This window comes from Acinonyx jubatus, chromosome E2, assembly GCF_027475565.1.
Source record: "Acinonyx jubatus isolate Ajub_Pintada_27869175 chromosome E2, VMU_Ajub_asm_v1.0, whole genome shotgun sequence".
NCBI classification, from domain to species: domain Eukaryota; kingdom Metazoa; phylum Chordata; class Mammalia; order Carnivora; family Felidae; genus Acinonyx; species Acinonyx jubatus.
In genome coordinates, this window is record NC_069396.1 from 41,093,185 (window position 1) to 41,117,375 (window position 24,191).

The window sequence follows — 24,191 nt, forward strand, 5'->3', positions numbered from 1 at the left end:
ACAGTTCCGGCTTAACTTACACGTCCTGGTGATGTTGCATAGTGTTCTCTGAACTTGGAAGCCACTCTTCTTGTGGATGCTTTCATGGGATCTGTGGAGACCCTCCATTCCCACTCCCTGCACCCCCAGCACCTACAGTTTCCTTGAGAGGGTGAGTGCATCGCCCTGTGGCTGGCCTCAGAAGCTGCACTATAGATGCTGAGCCATCTTGTCCCTGCCGATGCCCCGCCAGGCTCCCTGCGGCCAGCCCACGCCGCTCTGGCCTCAGAGACCATGGAAGAGTGGGTCCCACAGGCAGCAGCAGCCCCTGCCTCCTCCCGGTCCCACTTCCAGAGCAGCGAGCTCCTTCCCCTCCAGGGCTGACTTTGGTGCGGGTCTGTCCACTCCCAGCTGTCCCTCAGAGGCAGACTGTATCTCGTTCTTCCCCGTCTGGTCACCACCTTCCCAGCACTGTGGTGCTCCTCAGGGAGCTTTCCCAGCCTTGGACGCACCCTCCGTGCAGGCACACATGGTACCTTTGTGTTTGCACTTCACCTAGAGCGTCTGTGACAGTATGTGTTTTACGGTTTCTGTAGATTTTGTCACATGGTCCTCCAGGAGGCCTAGCAATTTATACTCGCGTCACTGGGGTATAGAGTGCTCTTTTCCTGTACAACGTTAATTATCACCAGGCTTTTTAAATTTTTGCTTGTTTCCTGGGTGAAAATGGTATTTTGTTTTTAATTTGTATTTTTCCAACTTATAAAGTTGGATATCTCTTCATGTGGTTATTTTTTGCGTGAGAGAAAGAGACAGACTGTATGATTGGTTTACCTGTGAAAGCTTAGATTGATTTTTCTTTTGGGCCATTTTCTTTCATTCTTAAAAACTTACTAGGTAATTTTTTGTGTGTAGCAAGGTTTTAGAACCACTGTCTTAAATTTTTTTTTTTTGCCTCCTTTTAGAAACCCTTTGTGATTTTCTTGAAGTAATGTGCTTAATATCTATTTTAGTAAAAACGACATCTTAGCCCAGGCATGGGGCTGGGTGCTTTGTGTATGTTACCTCGTTTGATCCTTAAAACAGCCCCTGGAGCGTGGTGGTGGCATCTCTGGGGAATCAAACCAGCGGAGACAGAAAACTGGTCACTCTACCTTTACTTCCATTATTTTTGTTCCTTGCTTCCAAATACTGGTTTCTCCTTGTCTTCCACCGCCTACAGCTCTTCTTAGATTTTCTTTCCAAAGCAAGCACAGGAAAGGGCAAGGTGATAGGTAGAAAGCGGGAGACAGAGGCTCTGAGGCACCGATGGCCAGCTTTCCCCCAGCCGCTCTTACCATATTGGTCTAACCAGTCACATGTGGAGTGCTGCACACGCAGCGTCCCTGCCCCAGGGAGCTTGTGTTCTGGCTGGGGAGACAGATATGTCCCAGGTCACTGGGGACACTGGTGTTGGGAAGGCGATGCACCGGCCACTCTGGAAGCCCCAAGATGGGCCTGTTCTCTGTGAGGTTCTGCACTGGGTGCAGGCGGCAGTGGCAAGAGGGCCCCCTGCAGGGCGTGGCTGGGATGGTCACCCCCAAAGCCAGAGCCAGGGCCGAGCTCCCCAGCATCCGTGTCATATGTTCACCACGCAGTGTCAGAAACGTCCAGCTTGTGGCTTACAAAATGATGTTGGTGTCCTAGCCTCAGATTTGTGTTTGATAAGGTGGCATCTGTTTCCTGTTCCAGACCTGCCAAGAAGTGGGACAGTGCAGCTATTCAGTACTTTCAGAACATCCTGAAAGGTAAGGCAGGTGCATCATCACCGCAGCCTGCTTTGAACTGACACTCGGGGTTTATCTTGCCGTTGGTGAGGGGGTTTGAGATGTGCGTGTTCATCTGTTACCTGGAACCCCGTCCACCCTGTGTCACAGTGACTCTGCACCCCTGAAATTTTGGGAGTGGGTGTGGATGTCAGTCATGGAGAATGAGAAAGGGGCTGTTCGAGTGAGGGACCCTTCCCCAACAATAGTCCTGCCCCTTGGTTTGCATGGAAGCTGTGCACTACAAAATAAATGTCCGTGCATTTCACTAAACCTGCAATTGATGGAAAGCCTCTCTTTTTTCAGTGATGTGTAATGATCATTGTTGCCTATTTAAGATGCATAGGCAGTCTCAGAGAAGCTATACAGTGTGCTCTCTTTGTATTGTCGACCGTAAAGTACAGTCTCGTGTGATGTCTGTCCTGACCCCTGGCAGTCAAGAGCCAAATGCCTATGCCTGCCTCCCAGAGCTGTTCTGAGGAAAAGTGGGGGTGAAATGCCTGGGCTGCTGCCTGGTGCCTGCTGGGGTCCCGGCCCCTCCCCTGTGCCGCCCCACTGTCTGGGCGAAGGGAGAGCCAGGTGCTGGGGCCTGGGAGACAGGAGAGGTTGGGAAGGTCTCCGGCTGTGGAGTTTGGGCCCTTGCGAGCCCACGGGGGGTCGGGGGGGGGGGGAACACTAGGAGATACAGGTGTGGAGGGAGCAGAGCTCCTGGGATTGAATCCTGCCCTGCAGACTTCTCTGAGCCCAGTCTCCTCACCTGGAAATGACGGTGACAGTTGTGAAATGAAACGCGTTTGTGACAGACTCGCGTGGGGCCTGAAGGTGCCCAAGCCTGGAACTGCAGCGTGGCTTCTTGGGTCTCAGAGAGGCGCCGGGAGCTCTGTTTGACGGGGCGTCGGCAGTGGGGAGTGACTCAGGCGGGAGACTGAGCAGGAAGTGGATTTGGGAGGCACCGGAAGGAAAGAGGGCCAAGAGCTGCTCAGGGTGTTCGCAGGCAGGGGCAGCGTGGCTGATTCCATGCGGGGAGAACCTTGGTCTCCGCTCACCCACCGCCCCTGGGGGGGAAGCCAGCAGCCCTGGTGGCTCTGGGTGATGCTAAGTGGTGAGTACAGATTGATGGGTGGAATACGATTGTTCCAAGTACACTTTTAATATCAGCTCTTTTATGTTTGTTCATTCATGCTATTTAGCAACTACCCAGGTGGAAGCCAAATTGTGCGCCGTGGAAGAAGATACTTTTGAGGTCTACCTTTACGTAACCATAAAAAATGAGAAAGTAAGTGAAAGAATTGCATTTGAAGAATGTTTTGTCATTACTTAAATGTTTTATTTTAATAAAGAGTAAACACTAAGGAAAAGAGTGTCATTCACACCTAGGGGCCCCGGGGGTGGTCCAGTCGGTTAAGTGTCCAACTTGATCTCGGCTCAGGTCATGATCTCAGATCATGGGATGGGGCCCCACATCAGGCACCGTGCCCAGCGTGGAGCCTGCTTGGAATTCTCTCTCTTCTTCTGCCTCTGCCCCTCCCCCCCACACGCATGCACGCTCTTGCTCTCTCTCAAAATAAATAAATAAACTTCAAGAAAATAAAAAAGTTGGGGTGCCTGGGTGGCTCAGTCTGTTGAGCGTCTGACTTCGGCTCAGGTTATGATCACGTGGTTCATGAGCGCAAGCCCCGCATCAGGCTCCCTGCTGTCAGCACAGAGACCAGCTTGGGGCTCCATTTCATGAACCGTGAGATCTGAGCCAAAATCAAGAATCGGATGCTTAACTGACTGAGCCACCCACGTGCCCTCCAGGACGTAGTTTTTATAAATACACATATTTGTATGGCTTTGAGTTTGTTGCTTTTTTTCCACCCATAATTTTCTCGCTATGTGTAATATGTGCTCATCATAGAAAATTGAGATAACCTAAGTAGGGAGGAGGTGGGCATAACGTGAACTCCCTACCCCCCGTTATCAGCCATTACCATTAGGGTGGCTGCCCCCCCTTATGGAGGGTGGCACAGGGCAAAAAGATGGAGCAACAGGAGGCATCTTAACTGTGGATTTATTTTATTTTTGGGGCGCCTGGTTGTCTCGGTTAGGTGTCCCACCTTCAGCTCAGGTCATGATCTCACATTTGGTGAGTTCAAGCCTCGTGTTGGGCTCTGTGCTGACAACTCAGAGCCTGGAACCTGCTTTGGATTCTGTGTCTTCCTTTCTCTCTGCCCCTCTCCTGCTCGTGTTCGGTCTTTCTCAAAAATAAATAAACATTTAAAACATTTTTATTTTTAGACAGAGTGCAAATGCACATGCCGAGTGGGGGCGAGGGGCAGAGAGAGAGGGAGAGAGAATTGTAAGGATGCTTGGCGCTAGAAGCCCAGAGGCTGACACAGGGCTTGAAACCCACGAACCGTGAGATCGTGACCTAAGCTCAAATCGAGAGTCAAATGCTTAACTGACTGGAACCACCCAGATGCCCCTAAAATGCTGTTTCGGCAAGTCCATGGACCTAGTTTGAGTTTTTCCCATTTTCCCACTAAATTGCTTTCTCTGCTCTAGGACCTGATCCGGGATCTCATGCTGTCTCCTTAGTCTCCTCCTGTCGGTGGTAGTTCCTCGGTCTTTCCTCATCTTCCAAGACCTTGACACTTCTGGAGTATTGTCCAGTTATTTTGTAGAATGTTGCTCAACTTGGGTTTGCCTGATGTGATTAGACTGAGGTGGTACATTTGGGGCAAGAATGTTACAGAAGTGACCTTTGTGCCCTTGTCTGCATCCTCGCAGGGGGTTTCTGATGTTGACGTCGGGCTCACCTCCATCACCTGGTTAAGGTGGTGTCTGCCGGGTGTGCCCTGTGCAGTTACTGCTTTTTCCTTTTCAAATTGTGAAGTATCTTACAGGGAGATATCCTGGGGCTGTGCAGATACGCCTCAGTGATTCTTGCCTGCAGTGCTTATTCCCGTGGTGCTTGCCCCTTTTGCGTCAGGCCTTCTACATTTTGAAAAAAATTTGTTTTAACATTTATTCATTTTTGAGAGACAGAGACAGAGCACGATTGGGGCAGGGGCAGAGAGAGAGAGGGCAGCACAGAATCCGAAGCAGGCTCCAGGCTCTGAGCTTTCAGCACGGAGCCCGATGCGGGGCTCAAACTCACGGACCTCAAGATCGTGGCCTGAGCTGAAGCTGGACACTTAACCAACTGAGCCACACGGGCACCCCAAGCCTTCTACATTCTTTAATTGGAATTGTGTAAAGAAGAACTGGCCCTTCTCCCCCCACTTATTAAATTGATTCAGTAATTTATCTTAGTATGGACTCTTGGCTGTTTGTTTTACTCTAAGGGATATAATCCATTGCTGTCCTTATTTTCTTGCTCTAATCGTCACCGATTTGGCCATTAGCAGCTTCTTCAAAGTGGCCTACGTGTCCTTTCAGTGTACCCCATCATTGTTGAAAACTTTCTACATTTTGGTACCATGAGGTGCTCTAGGCCAATTTTGTCATCTTCCAGCCCAGCTCTGGAATCAGCTGCTTCTTGCACAAGAATGGTATTCAGATAGCAAGACGAGGGCACAAGGTGTGCTCTGTGGCTCCCGGGGGCTGGTGATTGTAGGCCGTCTCTGCAGATAGTTAGGAAGTATGTGCACGTGTGCTCGCTCGTCCATGCACACACAACTCCACATCTCTCATTCTAGTCCGGCATCGCAGGTTTCTTTCTGGCCCTCCCCGTTCCTTATCGTGACACCTGTTCCCATCAGCGGGGAAACCTTTTGTTAGCTACCACATACTTGTTTGATTAATGCTAGTATTCGCATGGAGTAATTCTGGAATTGCTCACCCACATTCCTATGAAAAAGAAGTTTGTTTTTAGCCTTACAGGTGCAGCCGAAACACTGTATTCCAAAGTTACTTAGGTGGGCTGTTTTCTTGCCCAGCCCTCTTCCTGGTGATGATGTTATTCATTTGCAGTAAGGTTCCCTTGTTACTCTTGGTGGTGCATTTTGGGGTTCCCCCACATCCTTGTCAATTTCACATTGCTTATTTTTACATTTCACTGCTTACTTTTCACTTTGGTAAAAGTAACAAAATGTTGGCTCTTGGACGAGTCTTGTAAAACATCTTTGAACAAGTTCTTTACTGACTTCTTTCTTTTTGCTTTTCCAGTAGGTCTCTTTTCTTCTGTGTGGTTGTGTGCAGACGATAAGTTGTTGTTACTTCAAGGTCGGGGAGTGCAGAAGGCACGCTTACTAGCAGAGAGAACTCACAGTGGGTGCATGAGGTCGTAATTGTTGGGAAAAGAAAAACAGGACCCACCATCCCTTTTCTGGCTCTCTAAGGAAGGGTGTTTTCTTTTTTACCTGGCTTCTTTTACTCAGCAGAATGATTTTAGTGTATGTCCACCTTATCCCTTTAATTGTCAAATACTCTGCCGTTGTCTGGATATATTATAGTGTGTTTATCTGTTCACTTCTTGGTGGACATTTGAATTTGGGAACCGTTGGGGACTGTTAAAAAAACTGCTATGACTATTCACGTACAGTTCTTCCTGTGAACCCATGCATTCATTTCTCTTGGGAAAATAAATACGTGGGAGTCAAATTTCTGGGTGGTAGTGTAGGTATTAAGAGATGGCCTGTTGTTTTCCAAAGGGATCAACTATTTTACAATTCCATGAACAACATGTGATGCTGGTTCCTCCACTTCCTCTCCAACACTTGTCTGGTCACTTTGACGGGTGTGTGGTGGTATCTCATTGTGGTTTAACTGTGCATTTTCCCTAACGACTCATGATGTTACATATCTTTTCATATGCTGTTGCAATCCATGTATCTTCTTTGATGAAGCATTTGGGTATTTTGCCCATTTTTGATGACTTTTTAAATGGAAATATATTTGATACATAACATTACGTCAGTTTGAGATGTACAACATAGTGATTTAATGAGCCTGTACCATGCTATGCTCACCACAAGTGTGGCTCCCATTGGTCACATGCAACACTATTACAATACCATTGACTATATTCCCTGTGAACCTTTTTTCCTTGTGACTGTTTCATTCCATAACTGGAAGCCTGTATCTCCTACTCCCCTTCACCCATGTTGTACCTTCCCCTTCCCCCATCTCCTCTGGCAACCGTCAGGTCTCTGTATTTATGGTTCTGTTTCTGCTGTTTGTTTATTGTTGCTTTTTACATTCGACACATAAGTGAAATCATACAGTGTTTGTCTTCTGGCTTATTTCACTTAGCATAATATCCTCTAGGTCCATCTGTGGTGTTGCGAATAGCAAAAATCTCATCCTTTTTTATGGCTGAGTAATATTCCATTGTGTTTTACCCATTTTTAAAATGGGTTATTTGTCATCTTTTTACTAAGTTTTGAGAGTTCTTTATATATTCTGGATACATGTCCATCCAGATAGAAAATTTTAAAAATATTTCCTTGGGGTGCCTGGGTGGCTTGGTCACTTTTGCTTCCAACTTCGGCTCAGGTCATGATCTCACAGTTCATGAGTTCAAGCCCCACATTGGGCTCTGGGCTGACAGCTTAGAGCCTGGAACCTGCTTTAGACTCGGTGTCTCCCTCTCTCTGTCCCTCCCTTGCTTGTGCTCTTTTTCTCTCAATAGTAAGTAAACATTAAAAAAAATTTTTTTTCTCCCTATCTGTAGATTGCTCATCTCTCTTTTTTAAAAATTTTGTTTGTTTGTTTGTTTATTTATTTATGAGAGCACGAGTGGGGAAGAGGCAGAGAAAGAGGGAGAGAGAGAATCTCAAGCAGGCTCCAGGCTGTCAGCACAGAGCCCGATGCAGGGGGCCTGATCCCAGGAACCATGAGATCATGACCTGAGCCGCAATTAAGAGTCGGACACTTAACCAACTGAGCCGCCCAGGCGCCCCTGCTCTTTATCTGTTAACAGTATCTTTTGAGAAGCATAAAATTTAAATTTTGATGAAGTCTTACTTATCAGTTTCTCCTTCTTAAAGTTTATTTTAAAGTTTCTTTATTTTTAGAGAGAGAGAATGTGTGCGTGTCTGTGTGCACAAGCAGGGGATGGGCAGAGACAGAATCCCAAGCAGGCTCCACACTGTCAGCACAGAGCCGGACTCCCACGGACCGTGAGATCATGACTAACTGACCCACACAGGCGCTTCTGTCAGTTTTTCCTTTGATGATTTGTGCTTTGTCTTGCCAACCCCCCAGATCTCTGCTTGGCAAAGTCATGTTAGCTCTCCAGTGCTTTCAAGAAGATACTTCTTATATTTTGTGCAGATTCTTACTGTTTTCCTTATCAGGTGGGCTGGTCAGAAATACCTAGTTCACCATCATCAGGGCAAAACTCAAGAAATTGGTTTCTATCAAATTATGTCCTATAAAATAATTTTTTCTGAAGGTTGAAATTTGGGGTCAAGTTGGGGATATTTTCTGAACAGTCACTTACTTGACTCTATTTGTCTCATTCATGAAACGTCCAAAATTGTGCAGGTCTGTGTTAATGATGATCTGGTTGCGAAGAACTTTGCTCGTTACATATCACCCAAGGAGAATAAAAACCTTCATTCTGTAGAGAAACCACGATTGAATAGAAAGTCTGCATCCTTTTCCAGTAAACTCAATCCAGCGCTTACTCTTTGGCCAATGTTTTTGCAAGGAAAAGATTCTCAGGGAATGGAAAGTGAGTGCATCCTCATCGATACGGGTTTTTTTTTTTTTTTTTAATTGTCTTATTTGTATGAATCTTACTGAACTGATGTAAGCTGTGCATACTTTCCCTATACGGAGGCAGAGACTCGGACTCTGAATTTAATATTTTAACTTTAATCCTAGTGATTTTGTGGCACGTTTTGAGGTCCTATCAACAGGATGTTTGTTTTTATGAGACCAGGAAAAACTGTTCTCCATTTCTTATTAACATGGAAGTACATTTTCAGAAGTCCATAAATTCATAATTTAAAGATATTATTAAAACAAGGTCATATGCCTACCATTTTAGACACTTTTAATTTTTTTTTTATGTTTATCTTAGACAAAGCGTGAGCAGGGGAGGGGCAGAGAGAGAAGGAGACACAGAATCTGAAACAGGTTCCAGGCTCTGAGCTGTCAGCACAGAGCCTGATGCAGGGCTCAAACCCACGAACTGTGAGATCATGACATGAGCTGAAGTCGGATGCTCAACGTGCTGAGCCACCCAGGCGCCCCATTTTAGACACATTTTAAAAGAGCTATTTATTAGCAGGGAAATCTGAGAAGAGTCTGTGATGGACAGTGGAAATAATTTTAAATGTTTCTCTCTCAATTCCGTTTTCCTTAGCTCCTTCACTCTGCTTTCCTGCCCCAAGTTAGGTCCCCCCTAACCTTCCAGCAAAAGCGAGAGCTGAAATAGTAGGCCAGTGAATTTGCATTTGCAGTTTGGGTTTATTTCATGCTTTAATCCTGAATTGTGTTCTTTCCATCAGATTCACATGGTTTAACTTTTCTGGCTCAGTCTCTTCAGCATCCATGGCCCAAGGGTGTTGTTGGTGACCTTGGGCCAACTGCTGTGATCCTGGGTAAGTTTACTTGCTTGTGGCATTTCATAGGCAGCGTAAAAGAACACTCAACTATCTAAAGAGTATTAAGGGTTGTATAGAAGGGCTATGGTAATTTTCTCTCTTTCTCTTAATTTCATGGAACCCGTGTATGATGTAGAAGCTGGCAGAGATCATTTGCCGTGCAGTCCCTACTTAGAGGATTTTATTGTAATGTAAAGAGCATGTATAAGAGGCGTTATGCGTAAAACTGATTTTTTCAAGCCCAGCCCCACACCAGTGATTATTATTTGTTCTCTGAGTATACATATGGGTTTATGAGCAATTTTTAAGCAGCAGCTCACCTAAAAATGAGTGGCATTTGTGAGGGTGAAAATACCCGGTCTTTAATTCCCTGTCTCCAAGGTACATAATGGGTTGGAAATGTTGGACAAGAGCGGAATCTGCCAGCTTCTTTGATTCTTGGCTCACCCCCTGTGGCAATGCCTCCACCACTTACTCCCTCTTACGTCAGGCACATGTACACCTATGGGAGTGTTGTTTCATGCACGTACATTGTAAACCTCAACTAAGTTAAAGCTGTGGCCAATGAAGTGATTCCCTACATTTAGCGTTATTTTTAATTACTTCAGTAATGTTGTTTATCATAGAGAAATCCAGATATGCAGAGTTTTAAAAACCTGCCATCTTTAATAGCCACTTACTAAGGAGTTTCCAGAGTCTTTCTTTCCAGAGTGTCCAGTTGTGAGATTGTGTATACCATTTTTATCTTACAGAAATGGGATTCTACTACACATAACTTCCGTGTACTGTTTTGGTTAACATATGGGTGAACTTCTTTCTAGGTCAGATGTGTCCAGGATCATGTGGGTTAAAGGTATGAGCTGTGACCTGAGAGGGTTATCAGTGGCCCTCCCTCCTATGTGTCATGGAGAGGCACGGTTCCCATCCATTACTCCCATACAGAGCGTATGTGGCCCAGCGCCTGGCCTGTGGCAGACTCGGGCACACGTGGCCCCCACCCCGTGTTGTGATGTGCTTCCTGCTGGGGTCCCAGATGAGAATTCCTGCTGAAAGGAGCCCCTTTTACTGATGGAAGAAATACAAATGGAAGTAAAAATATGTGCCCATTTCTACCAGAGTAGGAAAATACCAGACATTTGACGTTATGCTTAATCACTGCACAGCTTTCCGTCATATGGATAGATCATTGTTGTTTTAAGTAGCCCTGGATTGCCGGACAATAACAGTTTCCCATTTTTTCCTTATTGTAGTCAGTGTTGTAATGGACTATGCATGTCTTTGAAAAGGAAAAGATTGATGGTAAACTAAAGAAATGCTAATGTGAGATGTCACTGGTTGTCATGTGAAAAACAAAATTATTAGATATTACTTGTCCAAGCAAAGATTTCCTTTTCCCTGTGATCATAGTGAGGTGGTATTTCAACTGTATTTTTTTTTTAAGTTTGTTTGTTTGTTTATTTGAGAGAGAGTATGAGCAGGGGAGAGGCAGAGAGAGAGGGAGACAGAATCTGAAGCAGGCTTGAGGCTCTGAGCTGTCAGCGCAGAGCATAACACAGGGCTCGAACTCATGAACCATGAGATCGTGACCTGAGCCAAAGTCAGAAGTTTAACCAACTGAACCACCCAGACGTCCCTCAATTGTATTTTAATTAATTTTAGGTACTTCTCCTTGAAGTTGCCTTACATTTTTTAAATGAAAGTACAATACTTTGTTAATACTTGCTTAAACAGTCAAATAGTACAGGAGTAATGGAAAGTAATTTTCTCTTTCCAACCTCTCCTCACCCTAGGCTATTCATTAGAGGCAAGCCTTTATCTTACCCCTTAGCTATTTATTTTGGCACTTATCTCCAAATTTTGAAAGAGTTATGATTAATTTACTATTTCTAGGCTTATCAGTTCTAGACAGACTGTCTTGACTTCGGTGACAGACTAGCTCACACCCCTGATCCATGTGTATTTATTCATCAGATGGTCATTACCACTTAGGTGTCAGGACTATTCTAGGGACTCAGGGAAGGAAACCGGTCTCTGTTTTCATGGGGCTTACATCCATTTTCTCAGTGAGATTTTTATTTTAGGATAATCAAAGACTTACAGAAAAGTTAGAGAGCTTGACAGAGAAGTCTCTTTCAAAAGCACGTGAGAATTAAGTTGCTGACTGGATCGCTCCCCAGTACTTGAGTGTGTTTTTCCTAGAAACAAAGGTATTCTCAAAGATATTCACAATACAGCCAGAAAAATCAGAAAATTAACATTGACATATCATGATCATGTAAGCCTCAGGCACCATTCAGGTTTGGCCACTCGTCCTGCCATTTCTTTATGGCAGAGGGTGTGGCTCGCCATTCTTTATTGTGCTTGGGCGATTACGTCTCCTTCTCCTTCAGCCTGGAAGTTTCTCAAGTCTTCCCTTGACTCTCATGACCTTGACACCTTTGAAGACTATAGACCAGTCGTTTTGTAGACTGTCTCTCAATTGTAGTGGGTGTTTTTGTCATAAGATTCAGCTGATGCACCTGTGTCACGGATACCTCAAAAGAGGATGCTGTGTTCAGCTTATCCCATCTTACCAGGTGACAAAAACTTTGATTTGTCCCATGACTGATGAATTGTATCCTTTGATTGCTTAATTAAGGTAGCGTCTGCCAAGCTTCTCCACTGAAAGCTACTCTTCACCATGTAAATACTTTGTAGGCAGCTATCATGAAGCATAAGTATATCATTCCTTTTTATTCATTAATTCATGTTAGTGTCGATTCCTATTCTAAACCCTGGAATCCACCATTTCTCCAAGTTGCCCTGGCTTTTTTTCATGGAGAGTGGCATTGTGAAACCAAGATCTGGGAGCTAGGGGTGTTCATTTCTGTTGGGGTGTTACTGCGCCCAGGCCCTTCCATGGACGGAGCTGAGGAGTATGTGTACATGTGCCTATGTATGTTTACATCTGTATTTTATATGTGTATTTTATATGTGTATTTTATATATGTGCCCTGCAGTTCCGTGCCACCCCAGGGACTATCAAAAGTGATGAAACGGAAGAATTCTCCTCAAAAGGAACTCCAGGAAGTAGCGACAGCTAACGAATTGATCAAAAACGATTTAAGCAATATAACAGAACCATAATTTAGAATAACAGTGATAAAATTAATCGCTGGGCTTGAAAAAAGTATACAGGACAGCAGAGAATCTATTGCTACAGAGATCAAGGGACTAAGAAATAGTCATGAGGAGCTAAAAAATGCTATAAATGAGGTGCAAGGTAAAATGGAGGTGACCACAGCTCGGATTGAAGAGGCACAGGAGAGAATAGGTGAATTAGAATATAAAATTATGGAAAAAGAGGAAACTGAGAAAAAGATAAAAAAATCCAGGAGGATGAGGGGAAAATTAGAGAACTAAGTGATGCAATCAAATGCAACAATATCCGTATAATAGGAATTCCAGAAGAGGAAGAGAGAGAGAGAATGGGGCTGAAGGTATACTTGAACAAATCATAGCTGAGAACTTCCCTGATCTGGGGAAGGAAAAAGGCATTGAAATCCAAGAGGCACAGAGAACTCCCTTCAGACGTAACTTGAATCGATCTTCTGCACGACATACCATAGTGAAACTGGCAAAATACAAAGATAAAGAGAAAATTCTGAAAGCAGCTAAGGATAAACATATAAAGGGAGAATGGTAAGACTAGTGACAGACCTATCTACTGAAACTTGGTAGGCCAGAAAGGAATGGCAGGAAATCTTCAATGTGATGAGCAGAAAAATTATGCAACCGAGAATCCTTTATCCAGCAAGTCTGTCATTCAGAATAGAAGGAGAGATAAAGGTCTTCCCAAACAAACAAAAACTGAAGGAATACATCACCACTAAACCAGCCCTACAAGAGATCCTAAGGGGGATTCTGTGAGTGAAATGTTGCAAAGACCACAAAGTACCAGAGACATCGCTACAAGCATGAAACCTACAGACATCACAAGGACTCTAAACCCGTATCTTTCTGTACTAACACTGAATGTAAATGGACTAAATGCTCCAACCAAAAGACCTAGGGTATCAGAATGGATAAAAAAAAAAGACCTATTTATTTGCTGTCTACAAGAGACTCATTTTAGACCTGAGGACACCTTCAGATTGAAAGTGAGGGGATGGAGAACTATTATCATGCTACTGGAAGTCAGAAGAAAGCTGGAGTAGCCATATTTATATCAGACAAACTAGATTTTAAATTAAAGGCTGTAACAAGAGAGGAAGAAGGGCATTATATAATAATCACAGGGTCTATCCATCAGGAAGAGCTAACAATTATAAATGTCTATGTGCCGAATACAGGAGCCCCCAAATATATAAAACAATCACAAACATAAGCAATCTTACTGATAAGAATGTGGTAATTGCAGGGGATTTTAATACTCCACTTAGAGTAATAGATCATCTAGACTTAGGATCAATAAAGAAACAAGGGCCCTGAATGATACATTGGATCAGATGGACTTGACAGATATATTTAAGCAACAGAATATACTTTTTTCTCAAGTGCACATGGAACATTCTCCCAGATAGATCACATACTGGGTCACAAAACAGCCCTTTGTAAGTATAAAAGAATTGAGATCATACCATGCACACTTTCAAACCACAATGCTATGAAGCTTGAAATGAACCACAGGAAAAAGTCTGGAAAACCTCCAAAAGCATGGAGGTTAAAGAACGCCCTACTAAAGAATGAACGGGGCAACCAGGCAATTAGAGAAGAAATGAAAAAATATATGGAAACAAATGAAAATGAGAATACAAGAATCCAAACGCTTTGGGATGCAGCGAAGGCAGTCCTGAGAGGAAATTACATTGAAATCCAGGCCTATCTCAAGAAACAAGAAAAATCCCAAATACAAAATCTAACAGCACACCTAAAAGAAATAGAAGCAGAATACCAAAGACACCCCAAACCCAGCAGAAGAAGAGAAATAATAAAGATTAGAGCAGAAATAAACAATATAGAATCTAAAAAAAACTGTAGAGCAGATCAACGAAACCAAGAGTTGGTTTTTTGAAAAAATAAACAAAATGGTTAAACCTCTAGCCAGGCTTCTCAAAAAGAAAAGGGAGATGACCCAAATAGATAAAATCATGAATGAAAATGGAATTATTACAATCAATCCCTCAGAAATAACAAGCAATTATCAGGGAAGACTATGAAAAACTATATGCCAACAAACTGGACAACCTGGAAGAAATGGACAAATTCCTGAGCACCCACACACTTCCAAAACTCAAACAGGAAGAAATAGAAAACTTGAACAGACCCAGAACCAGCGAAGAAATTGAATCAGTTACCAAAAATCTCCTACAAGTAAGAGTCCAGGACCAGATGGCTTCCAAGGGGAATTCTACCAGACATTTAAAGCAGAGATAATACCTATCCTTCTCAAGCTGTTCCAAAAAATAGAAAGGGAAGGAAAACTTCCAGACTCATTCTGTGAAGCCAGCATTACTTTGATTCCTAAACCAGACAGAGACCCAGCAAAAAAAGAGAACTACAGGCCAATATATATCCCTGATGAATATGGATGCAAAAATTCTCAATAAGATACTAGCAAATCGAATCCAACAGCATCTAAAAAGAATTATTCACCATGATCAAGTGGGATTCATTCCTGGGCTGCAGGGCTGGTTCAATATTTGCAAATCAATCAACGTGATACATCACATTAATAAAAGAAAAGATAAGAACCATATGATCCTGTCAATTGGTGCAGAAAAAGCATTTGACAAAACTCACATCCTTTCTTAATAAAAACCCTCGAGAAAGTCGGGATAGAAGGAACGTACTTAAACATCATAAAAGCCATTTATGAAAAGCCCACAGCTAATAGCATCCTCAATGGGGAAAAACTGAGAGCTTTCTCCCTGAGATCAGGAACACAACAGGGATGTCCACACTCACTGCTGTTGTTTAACATAGTGTTGGAAGTTCTAGCATCAACAATCAGACAACAAAAGGAAATCAAAGGCATCAAAATTGGCAAAGATGAAGTTAAGCTTTCACTTTTTGCAGATGACATGATATACATGGAAAATGCGATAGACTCCACCAAAAGTCTGCTAGAACTCATACATGAATTCAGCAAAATCTCAGCATACAAAATCAATGTACAGAAATCAATTGCATTCTTATACACTAATAATGAAGCGAGAGAAAGACAAATCAAGAAACTGATCCCATTCACAGTTGCACCAAGAAGCATAAAATACCTAGGAATAAACCTCACCAAAGATGTAAAATATCTGTATGCTGAAAACTATAGAAAGCTTATGAAGGAAATTGAAGAAGATATAAAGAAATGGAAAAACATGCCGTGCTCATGGATTGGAAGAATAAATGTTAAAATGTCAATACTACCCAAAGCTATCTACACATTCAGTACAATCCCAATAAAAATTGAACCAGCATTCTTCTCGAAGCTAGAACAAGCAATCCTAAAATTTGTATGGAACCACAAAAGACCCTGAATAGCCAAAGTAATTTTGAAGAAGACCAAAGTGGGAGGCACCACAATCCCAGACTTTAGCCTCTACTACAAAGCTGTAATCATCAGGACAGCATGGTATTGGCACAAGAACAGACACATAGACCAATGGAATAGAATAGAAACCCCAGAACTAGACCACAAAAGTATGGCCAACTAATCTTTGACAAAGCAGGAAAGAATATCCAACGGAAAAAAGACAGTCTCTTTAACAAATGGTGCTGGGAGAACTGGACAGCAACATGCAGAAGGTTGAAACTAGACCACTTTCTCACACCATTCACAAAAACAAACTCAAAATGGATAAAGGACCTGAATGTGAGACAGGAAACCATCAAAGCCCTAGAGGAGAAAGCAGGAAAAAACTTCTCTGACCTCAGCCGCAGCAATTTTTTACTTGACATATCCCCAAAGGCAAGGGAATTAAAAGCAAAAATGAACTACTGGGACCTCATGAAGATAAAAAGCTTCTGCACTGCAAAGGAAACAATCAACAAAACTAAAAGGCAACCAATGGAATGGGAAAAGATATTTGGAAATGACATATCAGACAAAAGGCTAGTATCCAAAATCTATAGAGAGCTCACCAAACTCCACACCCAAAAAACAATCCAGTGAAGAAATGGGCAGGAAATGTGAATAGACACTTCTCTAAAGAAGACATCCAGATGGCCAACAAGCACGTGAAAAGATGCTCAGTGTCGCTCCTCATCAGGGAAATACAAATCAAAACCACACTCAGATACCACCTCACGCCAGAGTGGCTAAAATGAACAAATCAGGAGACTATAGATGCTGGCGAGGATGTGGAGAAACGGGAACCCTCTTGCACTGTTGGTGGGAATGCAAACTGGTACAGCTGCTCTGGAAAACAGTGTGGAGCTTCCTCAAAAAATTAAAAATAGACCTACCCTATGACCCAGCAATAGCACTGCTAGGAATTTACCCAAGGGATACAAGAGTGCTGATGCATAGGGGCACTTGTACCCCAATGTTTATAGCAGCACTTTCAGCAGTAGCCAAATTATGGAAAGAGCCTAAATGTCCATCAACTGATGAATGGATAAAGAAATTGTGGTTTATATACACAATGGAGTACTACGTGGCAATGAGAAAGAATGAAATATGCCCCTTTGTAGCAACGTGGATAGAACTGGAGAGTGTTAACGCTAAGTGAAATAAGTCATACAGAGAAAGACAGATAGCATATGTTTTCATTATTATGTGGATCCTGAGAAACTTAACAGAAGACTGTGGGGGAGGGGAAGGAAAAAAAAAAAGGCTAGAGAAGGACGGAGCCGAAATATAAGAGACTTAAAAACTGAGAACAAACTGAGGGTTGATGGGGGTGGGAGGGAAGGGAGGGTGGGTGATGGTTTTGAGGAGGGCACCTGTTGGGATGAGCACTGGGTGTTGTATGGAAACCAATTTGACAATAAATTTCATATTAAAAAAAAAAAAGCATCTAGGAGAAGTGGTCATTAGTATGTGGCGTTTTCGCCGTCTAGCTTTAGAAGTCTCATAACACCACTTCTGTGTCGTTTACAGCTCCCCACCCCCCAGGCTCATGAGAAGGGAATACTTCAGAGCCCATCTGTCAATGGGACAGGTGTTAGCGTCACACTCTAAGAAGAGCAAATGTGTTGGGGGACATGTTGTGGCCCTCTTTGAAAAATATAGTCCACCAAGTGGGGAAAGTAAATTATATTCAATTGTTAGTAAGCCAGTAGAAGAATTATTTAAACTTTTTTTTTATGTGATAAGGGTTGAAACAAGATTTTAAAAATTTAATACCCTCAAGGTTCAGTGTAAAACCCTATTCTATAATAATTTCATGTATTAAGATTTTAAAATAGTATGGTAAAAATTCTACTCCTTTGTGTCCTATTTTCTATTAATAGTACTTTCTAAGCTCTTTTATCACTTTTTATTTTGCAGATAAAAGTGTAAAATGTAATATGGATTCATTGAGAGGTTCACCTAAAAAAAAATCTGAAATGAAACAACAGCGCATCTCTTTGAAAGATATAAATAAGGTTGTGTTTTTAAATACTCATTAGATACAAAGTTCATATAATGTTAATTTTAGAATAGTCTCCTTTGAAATCTAGGAACCAAAAATATATTTTCTAGTAAGAAATCCTTGGCTATGATAGTGATTTTTTCAGGAAAAAATACGGTTTGTGAATTTGCTCTGTTTCTAAAGAACAAGATAACTGCAGCTTCCTTCTTGTTCCTGGCCTCGTGGCTTCTGTACAGAATTGGGTGTTTATGCTCATTTAGCAAGGGTGTGAAAACCTGAGATTACGGGACATTCTAATAGTTAAGTAAGTCTAACCCGTCCTTCCAGTTCCTTTGAGAAGACAAGTGAAATAATTACAGGACATTTGAAATACTGAGTATCTGAAGTGCCAGCTGCTTGCTACTTGGACACTTTAGTGGTTATAGCAATGGCATAATCCCCCCAGTTTTCCAGTTCTTTGTCTCTCTGTGTCTGTGTTGCCTGAAAATTATCTGGGATGGTTGTTGTGAGAGTAGTTCCCATGGAATTTTGGTTCCTTAAGAATATATATCTTGGGGCGCCTGGGTGGCTCAGTCGGTTGAGCGTCCGACTTCGGCTCACAGTCTGTGAGTTCGAGCCCTGCATCGGGCTCCGTGCTGACAGCTCAGAGCCTGGAGCCTGTTTCGGATGCTGTGTGTCCCTCTCTCTCTGACCCTCCCCTGTTCATGCTCTGTCTCTCTCTGTCTCGAAAATAAATAAACGTTAAAAAATAATTTAAAAATTGTTTAAAAAAAAAGAATATATATCTTGCTTGCATACATATTCTTTTTTTTACAGTGTGCTGAATCTTCAGCGTACTGGCCAACGAAGAAGGGAATAACCATATACGCTGAGCCAGATACACCGGCAGCAAGGTATGATTTGAAAATTCAGTGTAATTGGATAGATACATAAATGTAATACTGTCTTACACAGTGTTCTGTAAGATTGATGATAGGAAAGGAGCCAATTTCAATAAAGACTGGCCCTGGAAGTTTTGATTTACCTTCGTAGTTACTATCAGTGCTTTTCACTCTTTGTGTGGATCCAGATTTCCATCTGGCATCATTTGCCTTTTCCCTGAAGGACTTCCTTCACTATTATCTTGCATTGTGAGTCTGCTGATAATGAATTCTTCTCAGCGTTTGTATGTCTGGAAAAATTATTTCAGCTTTGGTTTTGAAAAAAAGTATTTTTGCTAGGTATAGATTCTAGGCTGATGAATTCCCCCCACCTGTGTTTTAAAGATACTGCTGTACTCTCTGCTTGCCGCATCGTTCCCATTGCAAATCCTCCTGTCACCTTTTTCGTTGTTCCTCTGTTTGCAACACGTCTTTTTCCTTTGACTGCTTTTGAGATTTTCTCTGTTTCTGGTTTGAGCAATTTAATTATGATGTGTATGGGTGTAGTTTCCCTCCTGTTTCTCATGTTCGGGGCTCATTATGGTTTTTCATTTGTAAGTTTCTGTCTTTCATCAGATTTGGAGCGTGTGCGGCTGCTATTGCACAGATAGTTTTTCTGCACCCACCCGTCTCTTTCTCCTCTCCTTTTGAGACCCTGATGAGACAAATGTCACACTTTTTGATACTGTCCAAAAGGTCCCTGAGACTGTGCTCATTTTTTTTCAACCTTTTTTTCTTGCTGTTCTTCAGATTAATAATTCTTCTGATCTATCTTTAACTTAATTCAGTCTTGTTTTATCTCCATCCTGCTGAATTTCACCATCTGGTGAACTTTTAAATTTGATGTATTTTTCAGTTCTAAAATTTTCACTTGAAATTTTTTTATAGTTTATATTTCTTTGCTGAGAACTTAAAAAGATTTTAATAATGCTTATTTATTTTTGAGAGAGACAGAGACAGAATGCGAGCAGGGGAGGGGCAGAGAGAGAGGGAGACACAGAATTCGAAGCAGGCTCCAGGCTCAGAGCTGTCAGCACAGACCCCTACGTGGGATTTGAACTCATAGACAGTGAGATCATGACCTGAGCCAAAGTCAGATGCTTAACTGACTGAGCCACCCAGGCACCCCCCCCACCTGCCTTTTTAAAACATATTTTTAAAAGTCTTTGCTGATAACTTTTATCATTCCACTTAGGAGTGCTCACCCCTCCTTCTCTTATGGACCATGGTTATAATAGTATATGACAATTCCCATTTCTGAGTCATCTTGGGGGTCATACCTACTGATAATCTTTTCCCTTGACAATTGATTTGGTTTTCCTGATTCTTTGTGTGTTGTGTACTCTGTTCTGGATATTTTGAATATTATAGTGTGAGACTGATTTCTTTTAAATCCTCTGGAGAATGTTGACCTTGTTGTTTTTGTTGTTTATTTTAGCAGGAAGTCAGCAACTTCCTTTGTTCAGGCCACAGATTCTGTCTCCGTTTCTGTGGGTGGTGACTGCTACTCTGTTTTCCATCTGTTCTGAATATGCTCAACTTGGGGCAAGCCCAGCTCGTGTTGGGTCATAAGTAGAAATGGGGAATGCCCTCCCTCTGGTACACTCTCTCTTTTTTCCGGGATTTTCCTCACATTCACCATTTTCTAGATGCTCTAGAGGCCCTGTCCCCGGGCCTCTGTCCAGGTAGATTGCTTTTCGTGGAGAAATGGCCATGCAGTTCTGTGTGTTTAAGGCCACTCATGGGGCAAAACAGCAGCAGAAACAGGAGAGGAAAAAGATGAAGGTTTCCCCTGCATCTTTGGACTACAGGTCCCGTTTCCCAGATCCTCTAGAGGAAGTGGGAGGGGGTTTCCCCCCGGGGTTTGGGGTACTGGTGCTGCCTCTGCCACTGCAGCTGCCTGATTGGAACCGGCCTTGGGACAGGGTTGGGAGAGAAAAAGGGACAAGAGAAAATCAGTCGTGATTACCCTGTCTGGCGAATGGCTCCTTCTCTGGCTTGAAATAGAAGGTTTCTCTCAGTGTTTGGTGTTGGCATCCACTGTGCAATTCCGCATCTCAGGCCAGCCTCGGGCCAGCGCCAGGAGATGGGAAGGTAAAAGCCCAGGGAGCTCTCCATGATTTTGGTGGTTTGCACGTTTTGACTTCTCTCCCCTATGATTCTGTACTTCCTGCGGAGTTCCTGGCCTGTGGAGACACAGGCTGTGCGCCAGTGGGGCCTTCATCCTTAGACGATGCTTAGGGCTAAGCAGCAGTTTGCACAGAAATAAATCTATGTATGTGGAGCAACTCCTCAGTGCTCCTTGGTGAGTTTTCTCCCCGAAAAGAAAGGCATTTTCAGGATTGGAGTTAATGGGCTCAGAGATTCTAATGAATGTTTTTTGGTTTCTAGCACTTTATGTCAGAAGCCAAGTAAGAAGCCACTCAGGTTGGCCGAGAAGAAAGAACACAATGAGAAGAATGGCTGTGTGAAGTATGAGTTTTTTCCTTGGTCTGCACTTTTTATCGAAGTAATTGTAATGCAATTATAAGCAGGAGGAATTTACGTATAATTTTATTATTCAAACCTGTGATCCCACTTAGAAAATATACACGCACTGTTTGCATGTGTAACTAACTTTGAAGGTTTTTTGTTTTTTTTTTGCCTCCCCTTCCTCGTCCTCTTGATGAAGTAAACTGTTTTAAGAAACAAATCAGATACGGTTGATCTTTGGGGCCGTCGATTTTATATGGATTAATGTTTGCTTTCTTCCCACTTCTCTGTGGTAAAGAGGCCTTCCACCTGCCGGAGAAGCTACTCTTTTGCAGCATGGAACTGAGCTTTTGTGGGGTTTTTTGTCTTGCCAGATTCACAGAGTATTCACCAACAAGTTAATAATAGAGTTGTGACTTCATTTTATACTTATTTACTCCACAAAACGTTTTCCTACCCATTTTTACGATTTCTCACCACCCCAGCCTGAAAACACCCTTATACTCCAAGTAACTGGCTGCTCTGAAGCCACCAGAGTGACAAGGAATTTACGACCGTTCAGAAGTGGGTCAGGCGCACTGTATCCACTGATTGGCCTGGGATGCCTGGGGAGAGGGTGTTGACTGTGCCCGCCTCCCAGAGCCCACCCTTGGGCCCCGTAACACCCTCTCACCCAGCAGGAGCGCCCCACACAGCTCTGGGCCCGGGGGCTCCAAAGGCTGCCCTGGGGCCCACAGATGTGGGGGTGGCTGTTAGTGCCCCTGTGTTGATGTCCCGAAAGCCATGGGCATCCCTCCACCCTGATACCTGCAAGCCGTGGGTCGCACGTGGTGGTTTTCCCTGGAACAGGAGACCTTGAATTATCCGTGCTGCTCATTCCTTTGATTACATTAAATTATAGTTAATAAATTAACCCTGAGATACTCTGTTGCCTTTTATTTTTGTATTGGAGGGTTGTATCTTCTCTTGGGCTAAATGCCCTTTACTTAGAACTCATTGATTAGACCTGTCAGTTATTCCAACAGTTCCTCCGTGTTCCAGGGAAACTTAAAGTGGTTTAAGATCACAGCAAAGAAGGGAGGAGGCAGCAGCAACAGGAGGTGACCTAGTGATCATGCAGTCTTTCTCCTTGTTCAGAATAAGTGCCCCTGGGATTGGCGACACTGTCCGTAGTCTGGGGGTCGGAGTTCGGGGGCAAGCACGGTACCGGCATGACCTCTGTGGCCTTCGTATCACAATAAACAGGGAAAAACAGGATAAAGCAGTAATTTCACAGCTATGCCTTGGGATATACAAGTGACCCTTGAACAGACATGGGGTTAGGAGTGTCAACCAGCCACACAGTTCAAAGTCTGTGTATAACTTTTGACTCCCCCGAACTCAACTCCACATAGCCTCCTGTTGACCAGAAGCCTTACTAATAACACAGCCAGTTAACACGTATTTATTTGTAGGTTATCTGTGTTATATACTGTATTCTTACAGTAACATAAAGCTAGAGAAAAAATGTTAAAATCATCAGAGAAAATGCATTCTCATTAATGTACTGTAAATAGTCCACGTAGAAGAGGATGTGCACAGTTCAAACCCAGGTTGCTTGGGGGCCAACTATATATTTCATTTTACTTCTGTCAAGGAAGATTTAAAATTATAAGTCAGTCGAGGAAATAATAAATATAAGTAAATATAAATAAGTCAGTTGAGGAAATATAAATAAAACTTTTTTTCTTCAAATTGTCCTTTTAACTATTTTATAGATTACTGCAGTTTTTAAATCCTGATCCTTTGAGAACTGATGGAATCTCTGATCTTCAGAAGGTATTACAACCCTAAAAAAAAATTAAAAATCAAAACCAACTGTTTACTCTTTAAATCCCTCTCCTTCCTCATCTGGATTTGAGACTAGAAGAGAAACCTCTTTAGGTGGGGGACTCTACCTGAAAACATCCCTTTAGAAATTCTCCAGTGAGTTACTGTTTTAGAAGAATTGTTCCTTTTTTCATTTTAATTTAATTTTAATTTTGGGTTTTGATAAGCACATGTACCTAGACTTTGACATTGCAGTCAGACCCTGGCATCTCCCTCCTTCCCGTAAAGTGGTTGACCTTGTGTGCCGGGGGTGGGGCATCTAATGGGCTGCTGTCTTAGCTGCAGAAGCTTCAGTCCGGGTCCCCGCAGCTGTTTGCTGTGCTCCGGAACAAGATCGAGCCTTGCTTGTCGGTTGACACGTCGCCACTTTCGGCTGACATGAAAAAGGTAAAAATGCTCCCGAATCTGCACTCACAAAGGAATACTGACCTGTTCTAACACAGGATGATTTTTAATAAACAGTTCCAAGGCTGCACTTGAATAATTCCTTTGCTTTTGAAATTCTCTCTTCAGCTTTTCTTTTTTATTACTGATGTCTCATTTATTCTTTTTTTTTTTTTTTTTTTTTTTTTTTTTTTTTTTTTACGTGTATTTATTTTTGAGAGACAGAGCCAGAGCGCGAGCAGGGGCAGGGCAGAGAGAGAAGGAGACACAGAATCTGAAGCAGCCTCCAGGCTCTGAGCTGTCAGCACAGAGCCCGACACGGGGCTCAAACTCACGAACTGTGAGATCATGACCTGAGCCGAAGTCGGATGCTCAACCGACTGAGCCACCCAGGCACCCCTCAGTTATCCTGAAGTTCAGGTTATCGTCTTATAAGTGAAGAATTCTTTTGTGGAGAAACCACTGTATAACTCTTACTGCTTTTCTGAAATAAGTTTTTAAATGTGTCTCTGCAAAGGTGCTTAGAAGGGCAAGTTGCCAGGGCAGTTACAAGATTACTTCCAAGTGTTCTTTTCAGAACTGTTGTAGAGACCTGCCATCAATTGTATGTGTTTATCTATTTTCTTCTGGATTCAAAAAAAAAAAAAAAAGAAGAAGGAAAAACTAAAA

General features: G+C 42.8%; 1 protein-coding gene and 1 long non-coding RNA gene across 5 annotated transcripts in view; one reads left to right on the plus strand and one right to left on the minus strand.

The window, feature by feature from the left end:
- TDRD12 (tudor domain containing 12) overlaps nucleotides 1-24,191 on the plus strand; it is a 71,544-nt gene that overhangs the window by 13,246 nt on the left and 34,107 nt on the right. For all 4 annotated transcript variants that reach the window (XM_027044584.2, XM_027044583.2, XM_027044581.2 and 1 more), the window contains 9 exons: nucleotides 1,711-1,766; nucleotides 2,975-3,060; nucleotides 8,259-8,448; nucleotides 9,230-9,322; nucleotides 17,793-17,890; nucleotides 18,694-18,770; nucleotides 21,189-21,269; nucleotides 23,027-23,087; nucleotides 23,418-23,525. In XM_027044584.2, coding sequence (XP_026900385.1) covers nucleotides 1,711-1,766; nucleotides 2,975-3,060; nucleotides 8,259-8,448; nucleotides 9,230-9,322; nucleotides 17,793-17,890; nucleotides 18,694-18,770; nucleotides 21,189-21,269; nucleotides 23,027-23,087; nucleotides 23,418-23,525 — 850 coding nt within the window. The remainder of the gene's footprint in view (nucleotides 1-1,710; nucleotides 1,767-2,974; nucleotides 3,061-8,258; nucleotides 8,449-9,229; nucleotides 9,323-17,792; nucleotides 17,891-18,693; nucleotides 18,771-21,188; nucleotides 21,270-23,026; nucleotides 23,088-23,417; nucleotides 23,526-24,191) is intronic.
- Nucleotides 1,127-22,275, minus strand: LOC128313333 (uncharacterized). The gene is made up of 3 exons (XR_008293914.1): nucleotides 22,077-22,275; nucleotides 8,215-8,334; nucleotides 1,127-1,712 (listed from the first exon to the last, which is right to left on the minus strand). It is a non-coding gene; the product is annotated as an uncharacterized LOC128313333 (long non-coding RNA).